The sequence below is a fragment of the Diceros bicornis genome, chromosome 19 (genome assembly GCF_020826845.1).
Source record: "Diceros bicornis minor isolate mBicDic1 chromosome 19, mDicBic1.mat.cur, whole genome shotgun sequence".
NCBI classification, from domain to species: Eukaryota; Metazoa; Chordata; class Mammalia; order Perissodactyla; family Rhinocerotidae; genus Diceros; species Diceros bicornis.
In genome coordinates, this window is record NC_080758.1 from 43381401 (window position 1) to 43400463 (window position 19063).

Sequence of the window (19063 nt, forward strand, 5' to 3'; positions counted from 1 at the left end):
CTGAAATTCCATCCCTACTCTTAACCTGAAAGGACTAGGAAGGCTGGAACAACCTCAAACAGCATTCTACTACAGCAGGTAGCTCTACACAGGACAAATTAAGCGCCTGATAAATCCTCAGTGATGATCAGAATACTCAGGACATGCTTCTACAGAGAGCCACTGTTAGCAGGACTCCCTAGAATCCACTTCCTATGAATATAGCCTAGACCTGCATCCAGGAGGGTGTACTTATATTGATACAGTCTACACTTCAAGAGGATACCTTCCCAGCTTACAAAGAAATGAAACTCTCATCAGTATCAGTGGGAACGGTGGCGATAGGTACAAGCATTCTGTAGAATAATCTGTGAACAAGTATCTAGAGCCTTAAAACTATATACACCCTCTAGCCTAGCAATTCCATCTCTACTTTCTTCTACCCTGAGGAAGTAATCATGGATAAGCACAAAGATTTAGCTACAAATATCTTCATCTCAATTGCTTGTGATAGCTCAAAACTAGACAACAAAATGTTCACCAATCGAAGTTAAATGAGGTATAGAATAGCCATACAATGGAATACCACGTGGACATTAAAGTGATGTAGGAAAATAAATATATATATACATATACATAAGTACAAAAAACTCTTACAAGTCCAGTATGAAGCTATCTTGGTAAAAGAATACATATAAATATATATAAGTATAAATATATATATACAAATGTGGGTACATATATATGCACACACACACAGAGAGAGAAAGACAGAGAGAGATGGTTAGATAGTGGAACAGACAGTGAACAGCAAGATAGATTCTCTTTTTTTTAAAGAAAGCCATCTTTCTTTTTAAGATTTTATTTATTTATTTATTTTACCCCTAAAGCCCCAGTAGATAGCCGCATGCCGTAGGTGCACATCCTTCTAGTAGCTGCACGTGGGACGCAGCCTCAGCAGGGCCGGAGAAGCGGCGCGTCGGTGCGCGCCCGGGATCCGAACCCGGGCCGCCAGCAGTGGAGCGCGCGTACCCAACCGCCAAGCCACGGGGCCGGCCCCAGATAGATTCTATATAGACTAGAATATACTGCATCATGTTAACTCTGCAGTAATTTCTTCTTTTTTGCTTGTTTGTGACTTCTAAATTTTCCATAATGAACACATTAAAATAAAAAATTAGGTTAAAAATAATTATCACTTATCTAACTTCATGCTCTAACCGTTGATGAGTTCAGACCATCTTCAGAGTTAGGGGCCTTCCTTAGCTCCTGAGGTCTGTGTGGGCCCTGATGCTCACCAAAGCCCATTTCAGGCTGTTACACCCCATGAAGCTCTTTGGATGGCTTACCAAATACACATCTGATTCTGGCTTTCAGTATTTTTTGGCCCAACTGGATTTGAAACCCAAGTCTTTCTCTTCTGTAGAATTTAATTATTCAAATATATCCATTTAAATGGGCTCACCACTGGCTAGTGCTTAAAGGAGATAATGAGCAAGTAAAAATTTCTTCTTTTATTTTCAAGATTCAAATGAACCTGGAATGTATCTAACTTTGCTTAGAGCACTTTCAAGAAGCTGTGAAAGCTTCCACATCCTGCCAAATTAGCTGCCTGTTTGCAGTCTCAGCGCAAGGCAGAGGATGCCCAAGCAGTGGGCTTGGTTCCTTCTGAAAGATGCCGTGCAGGTTGAGGAGGAATGTTTCCCCTGCAGGAAAATTATTTCCTGGCAAAGACCCTAGCTGGGCGCTTCTCCAAATTGGACCTAAGCCCCAAAGGAAGTCACCAGGCTGCTTTGCCACCTCCAACAATTCTCTGGCACCAAGTACCATGCATATGTGTGTACAAGTCCTCATTTCCAGGGAGCCTGAGATGCTAGCCAGCACTAAGTTTCGAAACTATGTTAGAAATGATACACTTAACTTTATGTGCCAGTCGGGCTGATAAAATGTTCTTGGGTAGCAAAGACTTCACTTTTAAAAACTCCAAATCTTACTGTGATTCAGAGCACGGGTTTTTTAAGACATGGGCTCTTTGGAGAATTAGCAGGTTGCCTTTTGAACAAAGACAAAAAAAGAGTTGCTATGAAGATAAGCTGGATCTTAATGGATACAATAATTGGCAAACCAGACATAATTCTTTCAGAGAGCTTTGCTCTAAAAGGAGCTGAGTACTAAGTAAATTTTTAGTCTACTGCAAAAAACATACTCGGGTCTACACAATACCAAGGAAAGCAAGAGATATTTGTAATAATTAAGAAAACCACAAAACATGTATGAAGTACATCTGTGTGAGTGAGAGACTCACAAAGACAGGAACCAGCTAGTCTGGAGATACCAAGAAGTGCACAGGACCCATTCGAAGCCATGAGGCCCCTGGAGACCTATGAACAGACACATCCTTTGTGCTGAGAGCGCATCTATCAGCCAAAAACTACAGCTCAGTGAACATTTGTTAAGTGCTCACTATGTGCGAGATTCTGGCGATCCAAAGACGAGTTAAGGCCTGCTCCCTGCCCTCGTGAAGCCTACTGGGGAGGCAGGCACTAGCGTCAATTAAATGAATTTGGAAAAAGCTATGGTGAATGTATGCACAAAATGCCTGCCAGAGAATAAAGAGGAAGCATTTAACTCAAACTGGAGATGCACAGAATACTTCCTGAGGAGACAACTCCGATACTCAGCTTGGAAGATGAAGAAGATTGGCCATGAGAAGAAGAGTGGGAAGGTTTTATAAACAGATTTGACCTGGAGAAAGTTGTGAAAGATCTATTTCATCCACTTAAACCCAAGCATAAATTTCAAGGTGGAAAGTGACAGAAGATAATGTTGGAGAACAAGGTCATGGATGAATATCTTAGAGCTTGGAGGTCATCCCACAGGTACTGAGGGGCCAGGCTAGATGCTGGGAAGACGAGGGTGCCTTCGGGGAAGAAGTGGTCACCACAAAGGGCTAAGGAGGTGTGGGGAGCTCCCCCTTTTGTCTCAAGGTTGAGACAGGATTCCAGGGGCAGGTCCGTAAGTCTTTACTGTATCATCTCATAGAGGAAATCAGGAATCACGTTCAAGGCCATGACTGTCACCCTGACGACTCTGGACATTTGCTACTCCTCAGGTATTGACCACATTGGCCATTTAAAGAAAAAAAATCTCTCTTGCATGTTCTTCCACAAAGATGGGCAGCAAAATTGTCAGTGAAAAGGACCCATGGACTGGCCCGGGGTGGGGGTGGGGACAGTAAGAAGAAGAGAGCTGGGAAGTCAGAGTCCTTGTATGGAGCCAAATCGGGGAGAAAAAAAATTCCCAAGAGATAGAGGGGGTAGTGATTTCTTTTAAATGACAGGAAAGCAGGCTGGTGCCGGGGAATCTGGGGTCAGAAGGGAAAGGAGCTGTTGAAACTCAAGAAGAGTCCCAGCATCTTTAGACAGATGTGGTCATGAGAGTTTAGTAAGAGAAAAATAAAGGAGGAGGAGCATACAGGGAGGCGGGGCATGGGGGCAGCTAACATTTATTAAGCAAATAGTTTGTATTATGTAATAATTAAGAAGGCTAAAAAGTAGTTTGCCTAAGAGGTGGAAAGTGTTAAAAGCAGGAGAAAGCTCTGAAACAAATCTGTTTGAGCAGGAGGTGCTCCATCAATTCTTTTTTAATTCCTGTTTACTAAAACTGGTCCTAGAGAGGTGACAAGGCAAATATGGGGTAAGGGACACCAAACTCTGCACTCATCACCAGGGCTTGGCCACTTGCTGCTCAAAGGATTCCGAGAGTACGTGGGTGGTCTGGGAGATGACTCACCACAGTGAGACGCAGCACGCTGGAGGGCGTGGGTCTCAGCTGAACTGCACAGCTTTCCCTAATTTAAAGATACCCCAGAGTAATCCAAGTGTGGCATGTGCAAGACAACCCTGCCAGCGCCCTGACTGCTGACAGGCTTTACAAATGTCTTCCCGGTGCACTCAATCATGCTCTGAGGTGACTGAGCCCCCGTGTGTCTTACTCTGCCGAGCCCCGCACAGGTCTGGACAGACAATGGGCCCTCAAACAGCAGCTGAATGGATGAGGAAAAAGTGGTAGAACTAGTGAACACCTATTTTATTCAACAGAGGGAACTGCCTTCATCCTGTGCTTTCAACAGGCCACACAGACTCCAGCTTTTCCCCTGGGGCGTGTGGTGGCTGACAGAGTACTCAAAGGTACGGCCACTTACGGGAGAAAGCTCAAGGCCTGGTGCCCAGTTTTTCAAGGTTGTACCCTGACTCTTGACAACCTGCTCCTCCTTCTCCTGTATTTGTATTTTAGCTGGGTAGCATGCAACCCCCAACCAATTATTTTAGCCAGAAAATGGAAGTCAACATCCTCACTTCCCACATCCAATTAACCCTCCAGGTCTCATGACTTCCTGCCCTAAATACCTCTATAGTCCACCCCTTCTTCTAGTTTCCTTCAACTGCTGCCTCAGTTCACACCCTCACCTCCTGTGTCCTTCCCGTAGCTTCCTCAGTCCCCTTGTTACTCAGCTTCCAGAGTGATCCCTCTCAACGCAAAGATGATGTCTCTCCTTGGCTAGAAACACTTCTTGGGTTCCTACCATCGACTGGGTTTTGAGATACATGTGAATGAGCTGGTTGAACTGAACTTGGCAGGGCTTGAGAGAGGTCATCAGGAAACTGACCCATGTGGGATTTACATTCATATTTATTTATTATACTTATTGGGGGAATTAAATTTTGAGATTTTCTTTCTTTCTATATTTGCAAACACTATTTTCAAGATGGGACATTCTTGAGAAAATGGAAAGAAAAAAAAAGAGTGAAGAAAAACCACCATGAGATACCACCTCACACCTATTAGGATGGCTACTATCAAAAAAACAACCAAACAAATAAAAAACAGCAAGTGTTGGCTAGGATGTAGAGAAATTGGAACCCATGTGCACTGTTGGTGGGAATGTAAAATGGTGCAGCTGCTGTGGAAAACAGCAGTTTCTCAAAAAATTAAAAACCGAATTACCATATGATGCAACAATTCCACTTCTGGGTATATACCCAAAAGAAATAAAAGCAAGCACTCAAACAGATATTTGTACAACCATTCTCATAGCAGCATTATTCACAGCAGCCAAATGGCAGAAGCAACCCAAGTGTCCATCGACAGATAAATGGATAAACAAGATATAATATATACATACAATGAAATATTATTCAGCCTTAAAACTGGAGGAGGAAGTTCTGATACTTGCTACAACATGGATGAACTCTGAAGACATTATGCTAAGTGAAATAAGCCAGTCACAAAAAAGACAAATACTATACGATTCCACTTTATGAGGTACCTAAAGTAGTCAAATTCCTGAGACAGAAAGTAGAATCTTGATTGCTGGAGATTAGGGGAAGGAAGGAAAGAGGAGTTAGTTCAATGGGTACAGGAGTTTCAGTTTTATAAGATGAAAAGAGTTCTGGAGATTGGTTGCACAACAATGTGAATGCACTTAACACTACTGAACTGTACACTTAAAAATGGTTAAGATGGTAAATTTTACATTGTGTATTTTACCACAATTAAAAAAAAAAAGTGAAGAATGAGTTACCAAATGCTTATGAGTATACCGAAAATAATTCTCTGTTGCATTTGGGGCCATACATTTTAATTATAATCATAAATTCTGAACATGCTAACCAGAATTTATAAAAATGTTATACATACATAGCTACTACGAATGTGCCTGCAGAACCTGACCTGCATTCTCTCTCTTACTTCTAATCCAGCCTGTGCAAACCCAAGAGTGCATCTCCCCAAAGAACAGCTCTGTCCGCTTGTCAAGAGCAAACTGCAAATATCCATGCTTGGCTTTCAGAGTGCTCCCCAGCCAGGCCTTGACCTACAGATTCCTCTTACCTCTTGCTAACCCTCAGCACGATTTTCTCCTTCCAGCACTCATCTCATTTGCTCATAAAATGTTGCTCTCCCAGAGTATCTTCTCTCTAGTCTGCCTCTCCCACTTGCAAACATTTCAGGGCCCAGCAGAGAATCTAGTTCATTTGTGAATCGTGGCGAGAATTCTTAAGCAGAGCTGAGGGGGGTGATTTTGGGTTCCTAGGGGGTGAGTGTCCAGGACCAAATCTTTGGTTAACATTCTTTCCCGCTTTGTTCTCCAAGCTAAGCTATTATTACAGACTTCTAAAATCTTCATGTCCTCAACTACAGAGAAGAAAGCACTAGACCAGAGGCTTCTAAGTGTCTTTTACTTAAAGCTGCTTATAACCCCTGCTATCTCCTCCATACCACCCTTCTGACATGGGCTCTGGCTATTTATTACAGGTTGTGTGTTGCTAGGGCACTGAGAGTGAGCTAAACAGGGTAGAAATTGGGGAGGATGGTATAATAGAAAAAAAGGCCTGGTCTCCATAAGCTTTGAGGACAGGTGGATTCCTGTAAACTAGGCTTCTAACAAAGATTTCATGATCTGGGCGGAGGTGATCTCAATGTCAAGAAAGATTCCTTCTGGAAGTTTCCAGTTTTCCAAGTTACCCAACACATTACAAGGCATGGCTACACAAAGAGAATCCCTTCTGAGGCACTTCAACTCGCACCAACCCCTTCCCATTGGACCTCCCAGGGGGCAGGCTACTTAAACCACCGCTCTTTGCCCTCAGTCACATACCGCCTTGCCTTCACTCTACATGGGTTCACATGCATGTGTCCATGTTCGTAGGCAGAGAGCACACTGCAGCTGACCCTTATAGATTCTCCACATACCCCACCAAACTCTCACAAAATACATGCGGACCTGTTGAAGTGTCTCAGTCCTACTTTTCCATCTTCAGAAACTAACATGCTTTTGTGTCCAAGCAGTTTATTATCCAGATTTAAATAACAACTATTTAGCTAGAGTCCAAGTAGCAAACTTATTTCTTTCAACGTTCTTCCAGCTTATCACACGGTGCTTAAAATAGGCTGAGGGTATTTACATCTGTGACATAAAAAAAGGTATAAACAGCACCGCTATAGCTTTAACCCTGCTTTGTTTTGCTGAGTTGCTGGAGTAGATAACTTCACAAGGTGTCTGCTTCCCATAAATCAGAGTAGGCAATTTTTCTCCAATTATGTTTTAATTCATGGGCAATCATTCTCTATAGCAGGTGGTAAGTAGAGGGGGGCTAGAAGTCAGAGAGAATGAAGGTACGATGAAGTATTAATTTTAATTTGTACAAATGAGTATTGCAGGGGTGGCAGAGACAAAATGTCTCTGTTAACTGAAGCCAGGTGAACAAGATGCATAATGGAAACACATGTAAAACCATCTCCTCAGTCACCCAACTGTACTGCAGTCTAAAACAGACTGTTACTCACCTGAACTTTCTGATTGCCTTAGCCTAATTCTTCATTGCATCACGAAGCCCTCTTCCTACCTTTTCGCTTGAGGATCCTGAACATGACCTTGAGATTATTCGAGTAACTGCAGCGTCATTCGGGAATTGACCCATGCCACAAAAACACATTCCTTTGCATAGTATGCTGTTTTCCACTATTTCGAACATATATACCCAAAGAAATTAGTGAAAAACCTTTCCCAAAAAGACTCGTGCATCTTACTAAAATTTCATTCTTGATCTGTTTGCCAAATATTTATTAAACATGTTGAGTGAATGAGACTTGAAAATACAGAAGTTAATAAGACAAGCCTCTGACTTCAAAAAACTTCCAATCTTAGAGGAAAGACATTCACACACACTGAACTCTCACCCAACTGCCAGCCCATGCCAGTCTTCCCTGTGTCCCCCATCCTGGGAACGGGTGCACCATCTGCCAACTATTTAAACCTGAAACCTAGGAATCCCCCTTGAGTCCAGGATCTCCATCTCCATGGCAACCACCCACACTCAAGCCACTGTTATCTTTCACTAGGACTAAGGAAATAGCTTTCTAAATGGTCTCTTGCTTCTATGCTACATTTTCCAAATAATTATCTCCTAATATTTTTAGTAAGTACATCTTCAGGTTACTCTGCTCCTTAAGGCCCTCCTTCCTTAAGCACTCTTAGGGAACAGTGAAACTCTTCCAGTGGCCTACAAGGCCCCTGACTACCCCAACCTCCCCTCTACCACTCTTCTTCTTCACTAAACGCCCCCTACGCTGGCCCTCTTTCTGCTTCTCACTTTGAAGCCATTGTGCTTGCTTTTCCTTCTGCTTGGAATACTCTCCTCTCTCCCACTCTGCTGCCCAAGTGTCATCTTCCTTCCGCTCAAGTCTTGGATTAAATGTCCCCTCCTCAGGAAGCCTTCTCTGATCACTCCATCAAATACTGACCCAAGTGATCAAATACCTTTTCATTTCATTTTCACTTTCTGCATTTATTTATAAATTACCCGTGATTACCTTCTCTCCTTCATGAGCTGTACAGTGACCTTGTCGGTGTTGTTAGTAACTGTCCCTGTGCTAGAACCAGGCCTCCTTCACAGGAGGCGCTCAGAGAGGACTTGCTGACAGATGAGTGTACATCACAAAGAACATCAAAATAAGGATGACAGAAATGGAGCAGTGTGCAGTGAGGAAGGGACATTTACGTTTGACTAGGGGGAGGAAAGTTGGGAACGGCTTCTGGAGGAGAGATCATATGTACAACGCCGTGGAGGACACGCAGGCAGCATCTCAAACACACGCCAGGCTCTGGAACTAGCAAAGGAAAAGCCCCAAAGGCATGGCTAGCCCAGGTGAGTCTGAGCAGGGAACCAGAACCTGAAATGCCTGGTGCCCAGTACAAGGGGAGGCAAGAGCTGAGAGAAGAGCACGGGTGATGGAGAGCATGGGTGACGTGGCAAGGGGCTAGAATTTCATTATTATTATTTTTTTTTTTGGTGAAGAAGATCAGCCCTGTGCTAACATCTGCCAATCCTCCTCTTTTTTTTGCTGAGGAAGCCTGGCCCTGGGCTAACATCCGCACCCATCTTCCTCCACTCTACACGGGACGCCACAGTATGGCCCACCAAGCGGTGCGTCGGTGCACGCCCCAGGATCGGAACCGGCGAACCCCAGGCTGCTGCAGCGGAGTGCGTGCACCCAACCACTTGCGCCACCAGGCCGGCCCCTGGACTTTCATTTTTAAGACCATGGAAAGTCACTGAAAAGTTTTGAGAATGAAAATTAGTACACTTGACCTCCATTTTATAAACACAGAGAAAAAACATTTTAACTTGCAAACAATGAAAAATGGCATCACTTTTAAGAGGACTACATATTCTCCTGTGTTTGGAGGAGGAAAAAGAAGGACTTAGACCCCACCCGTAAATGCTAAGGAAAGCGGGGCACAGAGTTGGCAACCCTGTGTCTCAGGGGATAGGCCTACTGCAGATCACTTTTTGGTCTTCAGAGGTATTGAACAGCCACAGAGTATTTCCAAATGGTTTCAAAGTAGAAGGCACCACCATCAAGGATAATGAAGCTGGCGCCTGGATTCCAGGACTGGAACCACGTCCCGAGCGGGGAGATGAATCCAAGCAAGCACTTTTCGTATCCCAGAACAATTTAGCTAGCCAAACGATACCGAACAGATGAGAATGCACTATTTAAACGGATATTACCCCTAAAGACCTGCATATTATATTAAACTTAAATAAAGTGAGCATATGAATGATCAATCTCAGTCACTAGTTGCTAAAACTACTGTAAGGAATTAAAGACCCACAACAAAACGTGCCTTCTGAAGTGCTGATAATCCAGTTGCTCTGACACTGTTCTCACATTTCAGGGGTCTTATCAATCAATGCGTCTTATTTCAAGACAGACTTATTTCATGAGCACAACTCTCCTCAATAACCATGTAATAAGACAGAAAGGCTGAATGATACAGACAAAGGCTGACACAGGGAAGTAAACTGCTTGCTTGTACTTGCAGAAGTTCTGGAAGGAGGGAGAGGCCCAGGAGCCTGCATCCATGGTGTTGCACTAACTGGCTTTTTTTGTTTTTTAAAAGGTGTCAGAAATCTGGGCTTCAGCTTGCTCACCTATAAAATGAGGAATCCAGAAATGTGATGGAAGGTTTCCTCATCCCACCCCACTTTAAACTTCTATGACAATGAAGAAATTCCTCGTAGGCACATCTGCTTTCCACAACCCAGAGCACTGACTTGAGCTGAAGGAGAGAATACCCTTGAGCATGTGGCTCAGTGTTCGTGAGAAGTGCTGAGCCGGGAGGGCATGGGCAATGGAACTGGCCCCAGGTCTGAACTAGCCCTGACTGGAGAAAGGCAGGCAGTAACATGGTCAGAGCATCACGGGAATCAGATAGCCCTGGACTCACCACAGCTCTAAGAATGAAACCGTGGCCAAGCAAACCTAGATGAATTCTCTATATGTGAAATGGAGAAAAGTCACTGTGAGAATTAAAAGAGATAATAGATGAGAGGTGCTCAGCACAGTGCCTGACACACAGTAACTAATAAGTAAATGACAGTTCTAGAAGATGATGATGTTGTCAGTTTTATCTCACTTATTTAGCTATTAGATTTACTTCTATTATTTTACATGAGATTCTCCTTGCAGGAAAGATACAATTATGGAACCTCACAAAACTGGAAAGGACTCCCAAGTCCTTTCACCCAGTTCCCTGTTTTCAGGCATTTTCACTGTCACAGCCATTTCACTGACGAAATCCCGAAGGACCTGGGCAGCTGAGGTGACCGCCCAAGGTTACCCAGCCACCAAGTCAGTTTAAAACACTACCATTTGAGTCCCCAGTGGTCCCCCAGTGCTTGGAAGTAGTGAACATAATTTCCTAGGTTTTCTGAAGTCCTAAGAATCAAAGCTGTTATTACGATAAATTTGTAAAATGAGATGAAAGTGCCTAAGCCAAAGGCATGGTACACTGAGTAATCAAAGTGCCAACTCTAAAATACTATACAGTTATGAAAATGATAATGAAGCTGTAACAACCCTTACTAATGCTTATTATGCTGTTAAGCAAAAAATCAGAATGCACAATCTCATTTATGTTGTGATTATAACTAAGGAAAATTATGATAGTACATATATAGCAAGGGCTGGAAAGGAACCTAGAAAATGACTGTGGCTGATAAGGAGGCTCGATTGCAGAAGTTTTATTTTTATCTAGTGACTTTAGTGGAGTTGACACAATAAACACCACAACAGTGACAATCACAGGGAAGGAGACACGCTGTTCACTCACCCTGGGTTATACAACATGACCGCGGAGAGGTTCTCACAGGACTTCGAGAGGTCGGTCATGGACAAGCTGAAGGAGGACAGAAGGCCACTCTAAGGGCAGACACAGGGCAGAGCGGTTACCTTAGCAGAGAAGAGAAGGTCGGTGCTCTGGACTCACTGCTCTCAACTTGTGAGAGGCAATGAGGGGCACACACTCCTGATCAGCATGCGTAACAACTGCTCTATGTGAGGATGGCAATCAGGCACTGTCAGGCTGCGGATCCATCTCGAGCTTGCTCAGAGCGGGCAGCTCACCAGGAACTCCACAACCCTGTTGGCCTCCCTGACAGGGTTGCATTAAAGTGGAGGGAAGGGGTCACGACATCTCTGTCAGCCTCCACTCCCTGGCAGGAGCAGCGTCCTGTTCTCAGCAGCACTCACTCACACTGAGTGATAAAGATGAAGGAGGTAGAGGTAAAGGGAGACCAAAAAAGTAAGAGCTTGATCTGTTTTGTTTCCAGGAAAAGCTACTAGCAAACATGTTTCCTTCCGTCTCTTCCTCTGCAATTGTGTATACCTAAAAGGACCCTCCAGGGAGACCCTGGGCTGGAACAGATAAGAGGCTTCACCGGCTGGAACAAGCAGCTCTGGAGAAGGCTAGGGTTTGCAGCTTTCTTGTTATTTCCCACCTAAGGCACTAGCAACTTTGGACAGCCCTTCCCAAAAGCGGGCTGAGGTGTGGGGCTATGTAACTCAGTGGTGAAGGGCAAATACTTCCAGGTCGGCAGGTCAGGGCTGCAGCCCCGGCTCCCCACTTGCTGCCTATGGAACAAGTTAGTCTCAGTTTCTCATCTCGATCATCTGTAACATGGGGGTAATAACAGCTGCTGTGGAGATAAAAGCGGTAGCATATATGTAGAAGCACTGCACAGTGCCTGGCTCAGAGAAACGTTAGCTGTAGTCTTTAGTATCCTCCTCAATCTAAGGACAGTCCCTAGACAGATTCTCTCCCTCTCATTTCCTCCCCTTTCTTTCTGGTCTTCCACCCACCTCCCCCATCTAGCACTTAAGTGCCCTCTGGATGTCCCCATCGAACCAAGCCAAAGCCTCTCTCAATCGTCCTAAACTCACCCATTCTCTGTTCCACACCCCACTCAAAAATCCAATTTCCTATGGATGAAAATAAAGAGTGAGCAGTGATTCTGACATTGGGTGAACTCCTAAAATAGCTCATAAGTGGAAGTCACTCTCCACCTAATGATAAATGATGCCCATTCTTTTGTGGGGGTTCAGGGTTGAAGAGAAGAGTCTAGAAGGAGGCATTTCATCTTCTGCTCTGGACTTTGCTTGCTTGCTCTCCTATTCCATAAGCCAATTATTCACTGTGAAACAAACTCCCTAGAATCAATTCAGGCTACAGAAGGACTTTTCAAGTGGTTCTGAACTCCAGAAAGTCAAACTGCTGGACCCAGAGTGGAGATCCTCCAGGCCCAGCCCCACCAGAGCAGACTCGGCTCTTGGAGATTCCACGCTGCTCACCTTCCTCTTCTCCCTGAGCTTGGCAGCCTCCTTTGGATGGTTAAAGCGAAACATATTGGTTCTTCCCAAGAGTATCACGGCACCTAAGAACATACAAAAACAGTAATGAGTTTGCAGAAAGCAACTTGGTCAGTTGGTAACATGAAATTCTACAGTTGAAATGCAATTTCCAGGGTACTTTAAAACAACAATAAGAAGGGAAAGCTTTAGTCTCAATTTACCCAAGACAGAAGTGATGGGTCTAAGCATTATAATACATTATGAGATTTAAAACTTAACAGATAATAATACTTCTGATTGTTGAGAAGACAAAAAGAAATCAGTTCTCCAAAGAGATGGAATGTCAAGCAAAGCAGAGGGTCACCAATTTAGGAAATGTTTATTAATGCCAATAAAAGGAGACGTCTCAAAGGAAAGTGCTTTCAGAAGAAAACATGGTGAATTCAGCAGTGTACAGGTAACTATTAATAAAATTTCCCTCAGAATTTGACAGGAAAGAAATTGTGTACAGGTAGTGTCTACTTCCATGCAAAAAACACTGCTTCTTGTTAAAACCCTATTAAAATTCTGATGGTCACAGGGGCCAGCCCGGTGGTGTGGTGTTTAAGTTCACGCGCTCTGCTTCGGCAGCCCGGGGTTCGCAGGTTCTGATCCCGGGCGCAGACCTACGCACCACTTATCAAGCCATGCTGTGGCAGGCGTCCCACACGTAAAGTAGAGGAAGATGGTCACGGATATTAGCCCAGGGCCAATCTTCTTCAGCAAAAAGAGGAGGACTGGCGATGGATGTTAGCTCAAGGCCAATCTTCCTCACCAAAAAAAAAAAAAAAAATTTAGATGGTCACATTAGACTCACAAGAAAGGTTCCTTTTGATCACTAGGGTGCTGTTTATTCTGAAAACGACTGCACAAGGGGCAAAAGAAGTCAACGTAAATACTCAAGGGTAACAAAATTGGTAGGTGGGGGAGGGGGCAAATTTCAGCTTGATTAAGCAAATAAGCAAACACTTCCTAAGGTCGGAGCTGTCCAAAGCTGGCATGGGTGCCACGGAAGGCAGTGAGAGATTCTTGTCACTGGAGGCACTTAAGGGAAGTGATGTTCCGAGAGATTCACTATCTTACCCAGTCCCACCCACACCTGAGAGTCTACCATGCCTCAGAACAGACACCTATGCACAATGTTTGCCCTGAAAAAGAATGCAACTTATTTGTGAAGAACATACATACTGGAAGTCAACCATGAAGGATGACATGTGATGAGATGTGAGGCATCTAAGTGATGAGCGCAGGCTGCAGTAGGTGTGGACAGACTTTTGCACCGAGGACCTAAGCTGGGTCTCACAGGACAACTAGAAGACAAGAGAGGTGTTCCATGTGGGGGTAACCGTGGGGAGGGGCTGAGCCTTAGACCGAAGGACGGGCCTACTATGTTTGGAGAGAGGAGGGAGTCAAGTCTACCCAAAAGGCAGAACACCTGTAACAGCAGCAAGAATCGATACTCGATAGAAGCAGCAGAAACAGACTGGGAAGAACTGGAGAGCCAGAATAGAGAACGTGTACCAAAGGTCACCAACTGGGGGCCAGAGAAAAAACTCAGCTCCAAGATGTGTTTTCTGTGTCCCGTGCAACATTTAAAAAACAAAATTATTAACTGCCAACAGTTAAAAGTTCACAGTTTTGGGGGTCAGCCCGTGGCACGGTGGTTAAGTTCACATGCTCTGCTTCAGCGGCCAGGAGTTCACAGGTTCAGATCCTGGGTGTGGACCTACGCACTGCTCATCAAACCATGCTGTGGCGGCGTCCCACATACAAAGTAGAGGAAGATGAGCACAGATGTTAGCTCAGAGCCAATCTTCCTCAGCAAAAATTAAAAAAAATCTACAGTTTTCACATAAAAGTCTGAGTTTCTTTCTGGCTTCCCTTTAATAATTGGAAGACATGGTATGAATAGATCTGTGTTGCCACTTGGCAAAAATCCATGGGCCTCTGCTGGCTGCCTCCTTTGGACAAGGCACGTGACCTCTGGTTGACACTGTTCCCAGCCTCTCACTTGGGGGCGACCTCCACCTGGATGTTACCTGCAGGTAATGCCATGACCCCAGATAGCTATATCTGGAGCGTCAGACCAGCACATCCACCCACCTATTTGACATATTGTCTCAGATTCTCAAAGGAGTTTCAAATTCAATACGGTTAAAACCTAACAGGTTTTATCATAACCACAGGGAGCAAGTGAAGGGTTGGTTCTGGGGGTTGTCATTATGTAGCAGAAATGGAGTCCACATGGAAAGGAGAGCACAGTTTCAGGAGACTTAGAAGGGCAGCAGTGGACATTATCCACTCTGCAATCTGCTTCTCCCCCTCACAGAAAATTGCATTCAAGTATTCTCCAATTATGGAAAGGCACCATTACCATAATTAAGAAAGGTGTTTCTCATGCCTTTTATGACTAGGACTCAGAACCGTGTGCCATACAGAAAGTCAAAAGTTAAGCAGCCATATCTAGAATATATGTATATTTAATGCTCTTAAAGTGACATTAGAAATTAATAAGGCAATCACATTTATGGTGTTAATTATATGTAATCCAATTCTTTTTTTTTCTGTTAATCAAACGCCCAGCCACGCAAGTTAAAAATTGCTAAAATATGTTAGTGGAAAAATAGAATAGTATTTCAGAGGCATATATTATATCACATTAAATCAGTGAAAATAATCTTGCCACCCATGTTATTTGCATCAAATACACATAAAAATCCCTTTAAGGAGTTATGGAAGAAAACAAAACTACCCATGACCGCTCACTGTTTCCATCCACAGAACTCGTGTAAACCACCTGGCACATGAAAGGGGCTCTGCGGGCGCTGGTCTCCTCCTTCCTCTACTGTATTCCTTTACTCCACAAATCTACTGACTTAAAAAATTTGCTTCACTTTTACATGATGCTGCTATTCATTCATTCATTCAATAAATACTCAATGAACACTGACGTGTGTGCTAGTCACTGTGCTAAGCCCTGGGGATAAAGAGTTGAACAAGTCAGACATATGCCTTGCCCTTATGGAGCTTATAAACAAGTATGAAAAGTTAAAAAATCAAATTCCACAAATAAATGCAAAGCTGCAACTGAAGGAGAGATACCCTGCCTGGTGCTCAAAGGGCACATAAGAAGGAGGCTGACTGCAAGGAAGGTTAGGGAAGGATGCCCCAAGTGAGGTGGTGCTTAAGAGAAGCTCTGAGGATGGGAGGGTGGAGGGGAGTGGCATATGTAAAGGTCCTGTGGCAGGAAAAAACGAGGATGATGATAAGCGATTGGAAGACAGCTAGCTGTATGCTTACTGCAGCAGGAACAAGGGAGAGCACTGCACAAGATGAGGCTTGAGAGAAAGGGAGGGAGCAGACCACACAGCATCTTTCAGGATATAGTAAAGCATCTCTTATTTCATACAGATGCAATAGGAAGACACTGAGGGCTTTGTGCAGCAGCATTACATGATTAGATGTGAGTTTCAGAAAGGTCACTCTTTCAACTGAAGAATGAACCAAAGAAAGCAAGAGTAGATGCAGATGTACAATGTAGGAGGCTCCTGCAATGGCCCAGGTCAAAGACGATGGTGGCTCAGAATTGGGGGGTGAGGGGTAGAGAAGGAGGGAAATAAACAAATCAGGAAGATATTAGCAGATAAGATCAACAAGACTCAACGATGGGCTAGACATAGGGACATGGGAGATGAGGAAAATGGCTCCTGGGTTTTGGCCTGCAATAACTAGTTGGATGCGGAGCTGTTCACACAGGTTGAGAAGACTGGAAAAGGACCAAGACTGGGTTGGGGGAGAAATCATGAGTTTACTTTTAGACATAATGAATTTGAGATGCCTTTGGTAGGCACAAAATATGGGTCTGACGCTTCAGAAGAAAAGCCTGGATTATCTATCAATCTATCTGTCTGCCTACTAACCTACCTACCTACCTCCTTAGTCTCAAATACATAGAGAGGGAGAGACACACACACATGTACAAACCCATCCTATATCTATGTGTATATACATATATATACACACACACACGTCTACAGATATTAGGTAGATATGCACACATATATGTGCATATGTGTGCGTGTGCAAGTGTGTGTGTCTGTCTCGCTCTATATTTGAGAGTCATCTCTCATAAATGAAGCCACAGGGGTGGGAAAGTCACTTGAGGAGAAAGCAGAGAGATGGAAGAGAAGAGGGCCTAGACTGGGCACTTGGAGGAACGCTTTCATGGCCAAATAGAGGAGGACGAACCTGCAAAGGAAATAGAGAGGGGCCATCAGAGAGGGAGAAGGAAAACCTCAGAAGCCAAGGGAAGGAGTGGTCAAGGGTGCAGAATGCTTCAGAGAGATGAGCCAAGAGGAAAAGACTGGAACACGCCACTGGTGTGGTGGCCTCGGTAAGAGCCGTTTTAGTGGTCAGATGCCAAAGTGGAGGGGTGGAGGAGAGACTGAGAGGGAAGGAAATGTAGATCCCTGAGCGCAGACAACTCTCTCAAGAAGTCTGTGTCTGAAGACAAGGACAGAGTTGGTAGCAGTTGGAGGGGGTGACGGATCCCATGGGATATTTCGTTTTATTTTTTTTAAAGGGAGATTCTTGAGTACATTTAAAAAGCAATTATCGAGCTGAAGAAAAAAAGGGAATGAATAAATGAGAATGACTGACGGTGTACAGTTTCTGGAGGAGACCCAGAGCACTCATCCTGCCCTGAACTCCTGGTCAAGGACCAGTCACTGCTGGACGTCTCCAGAATCCAGTGTCCTCACTTAGTCATCAGACTGGATACTTGCTAAGGTTCCTTCCAGATCTCAAATTCTCTTCTACTCTGAACTACTCCTTGATCTGAGGTTAATGTGATTAATCACAGCAGATGGACTTTTTGTAATGCACTTCATCTGTAATTTTTAGAGTATATCTAAACCTCCTTGAAATATATGACAGCTTCTTTGAGATTACTTCAGAGCTTGTTAAATACCTGAAGACAGACAAATTCCAGACGGTCTGAAAAGGGAATGGAGGGAAAATGGAATTGTAAAAGGGGAGACAAAGACACTTGTTACAAAACAAAGCAAGAAAGCTTCACTTACATCTCTGTGAATGAGAAAACACTGAATGCTGGTTTCACATGAAATTTTCTATTTTAATATTTCAGATATACTAAAAAATCAGACATAAACGTGTCTAGTGATTTCTAAGGAGTGTAAGGATAATAATCATTAATATTACCATTAATTACTCTCCTCAAATTTTATGTTAGATTTTTAAATTCTGCTACTGCACAAATAAATCAACTTTGTTTTTCCTATTAAATGTTGTCACATGAATATTTCTGAGGAGATGATGTGCGAATTTTTTCATTCTGGGTTACAATTAATACAAACAACATATAAAGACAACTACGTTCCCAAAAGTGCATGGTGCAATGTAAAATGAGCTTAGAGGCCACTGTGGTAGTAAAAATGGGGGGCCCTTTGTAATTCTGCTTCAGGGTTCCTCATTCTGAATTTTAGTTAGTTTAGACAGCCCCCTCCTTCCCCTCCCCACCCCACCCCCACCCACACACACACACAGGATATAACACACTGCCAAAGCATGCTCAGTGAAAGCAAGGTTTTCATTTTCAATACAACAGTCAGATAAGCAGAGCTCTGTCGGGGAACATATAATTTTCTGGAATGGTACTGAATGAGAGGTCAGGGTGAGGTAGGACGGATGAAGTTCTTACTTCCTGATTCAAGCAAAAAAAAAAAAAAACTTGCTTGTGTGTGATAATTTTCCTTCTGATTTAAAATGTCTTAAAAATATTTATATTAAAATACGTTATGATGATGGCACCATTTGGAGGACCTGACAAAGAAAAAGTCTAATTTCCACTAACATATGCCAGTACTTAACAGATTAAGTAATATATTCTAGGGCTTGGACTCTTGTGACATTGACTTCATTATTGCAGACACCTGAATTATAGTAATTTCCTCTATCTCAAAAATGGCTTTGGGCAGCAAGATGGGGAAGATTAAGATCTGACATAGTGCTTGTGGTGGGTAAGAAAATTTCACATGAATACTAACGAAATCAAACAGGACATACGGCCTGGGGCTGGCGGCTGGTTCGGATGAGTGACAGGCACTCGGCATCAAGGTGGCAGGTGTCAGTATCAAAGTATGCCATCAGGTCATTAGTTAGCATTTGTGAAGGATAGAAGGGCACATGACACCTTTCCGAAAAGCCTATCACATAGGCCTTGCCCCCTCCTTTCAACATTTATAATTCAAACATGGATTTACAATTTCCTGCTTTAGATAAATCACTTAAACCCTTGTTTACTCTTCATACAGTAAAAGTTGCAAACTTA

General features: G+C 43.6%; 1 protein-coding gene across 9 annotated transcripts in view; it reads right to left on the reverse strand.

Annotated features, from left to right (window-relative positions):
- KIF16B (kinesin family member 16B) overlaps positions 1-19063 on the reverse strand; it is a 290451-nt gene that overhangs the window by 112965 nt on the left and 158423 nt on the right. For all 9 annotated transcript variants that reach the window (XM_058563260.1, XM_058563259.1, XM_058563258.1 and 6 more), the window contains 2 exons: positions 12676-12758; positions 11159-11247 (listed from right to left, as the gene is read on the reverse strand). In XM_058563260.1, the coding sequence (XP_058419243.1) occupies positions 11159-11247; positions 12676-12758 (172 nt within the window). The remainder of the gene's footprint in view (positions 1-11158; positions 11248-12675; positions 12759-19063) is intronic.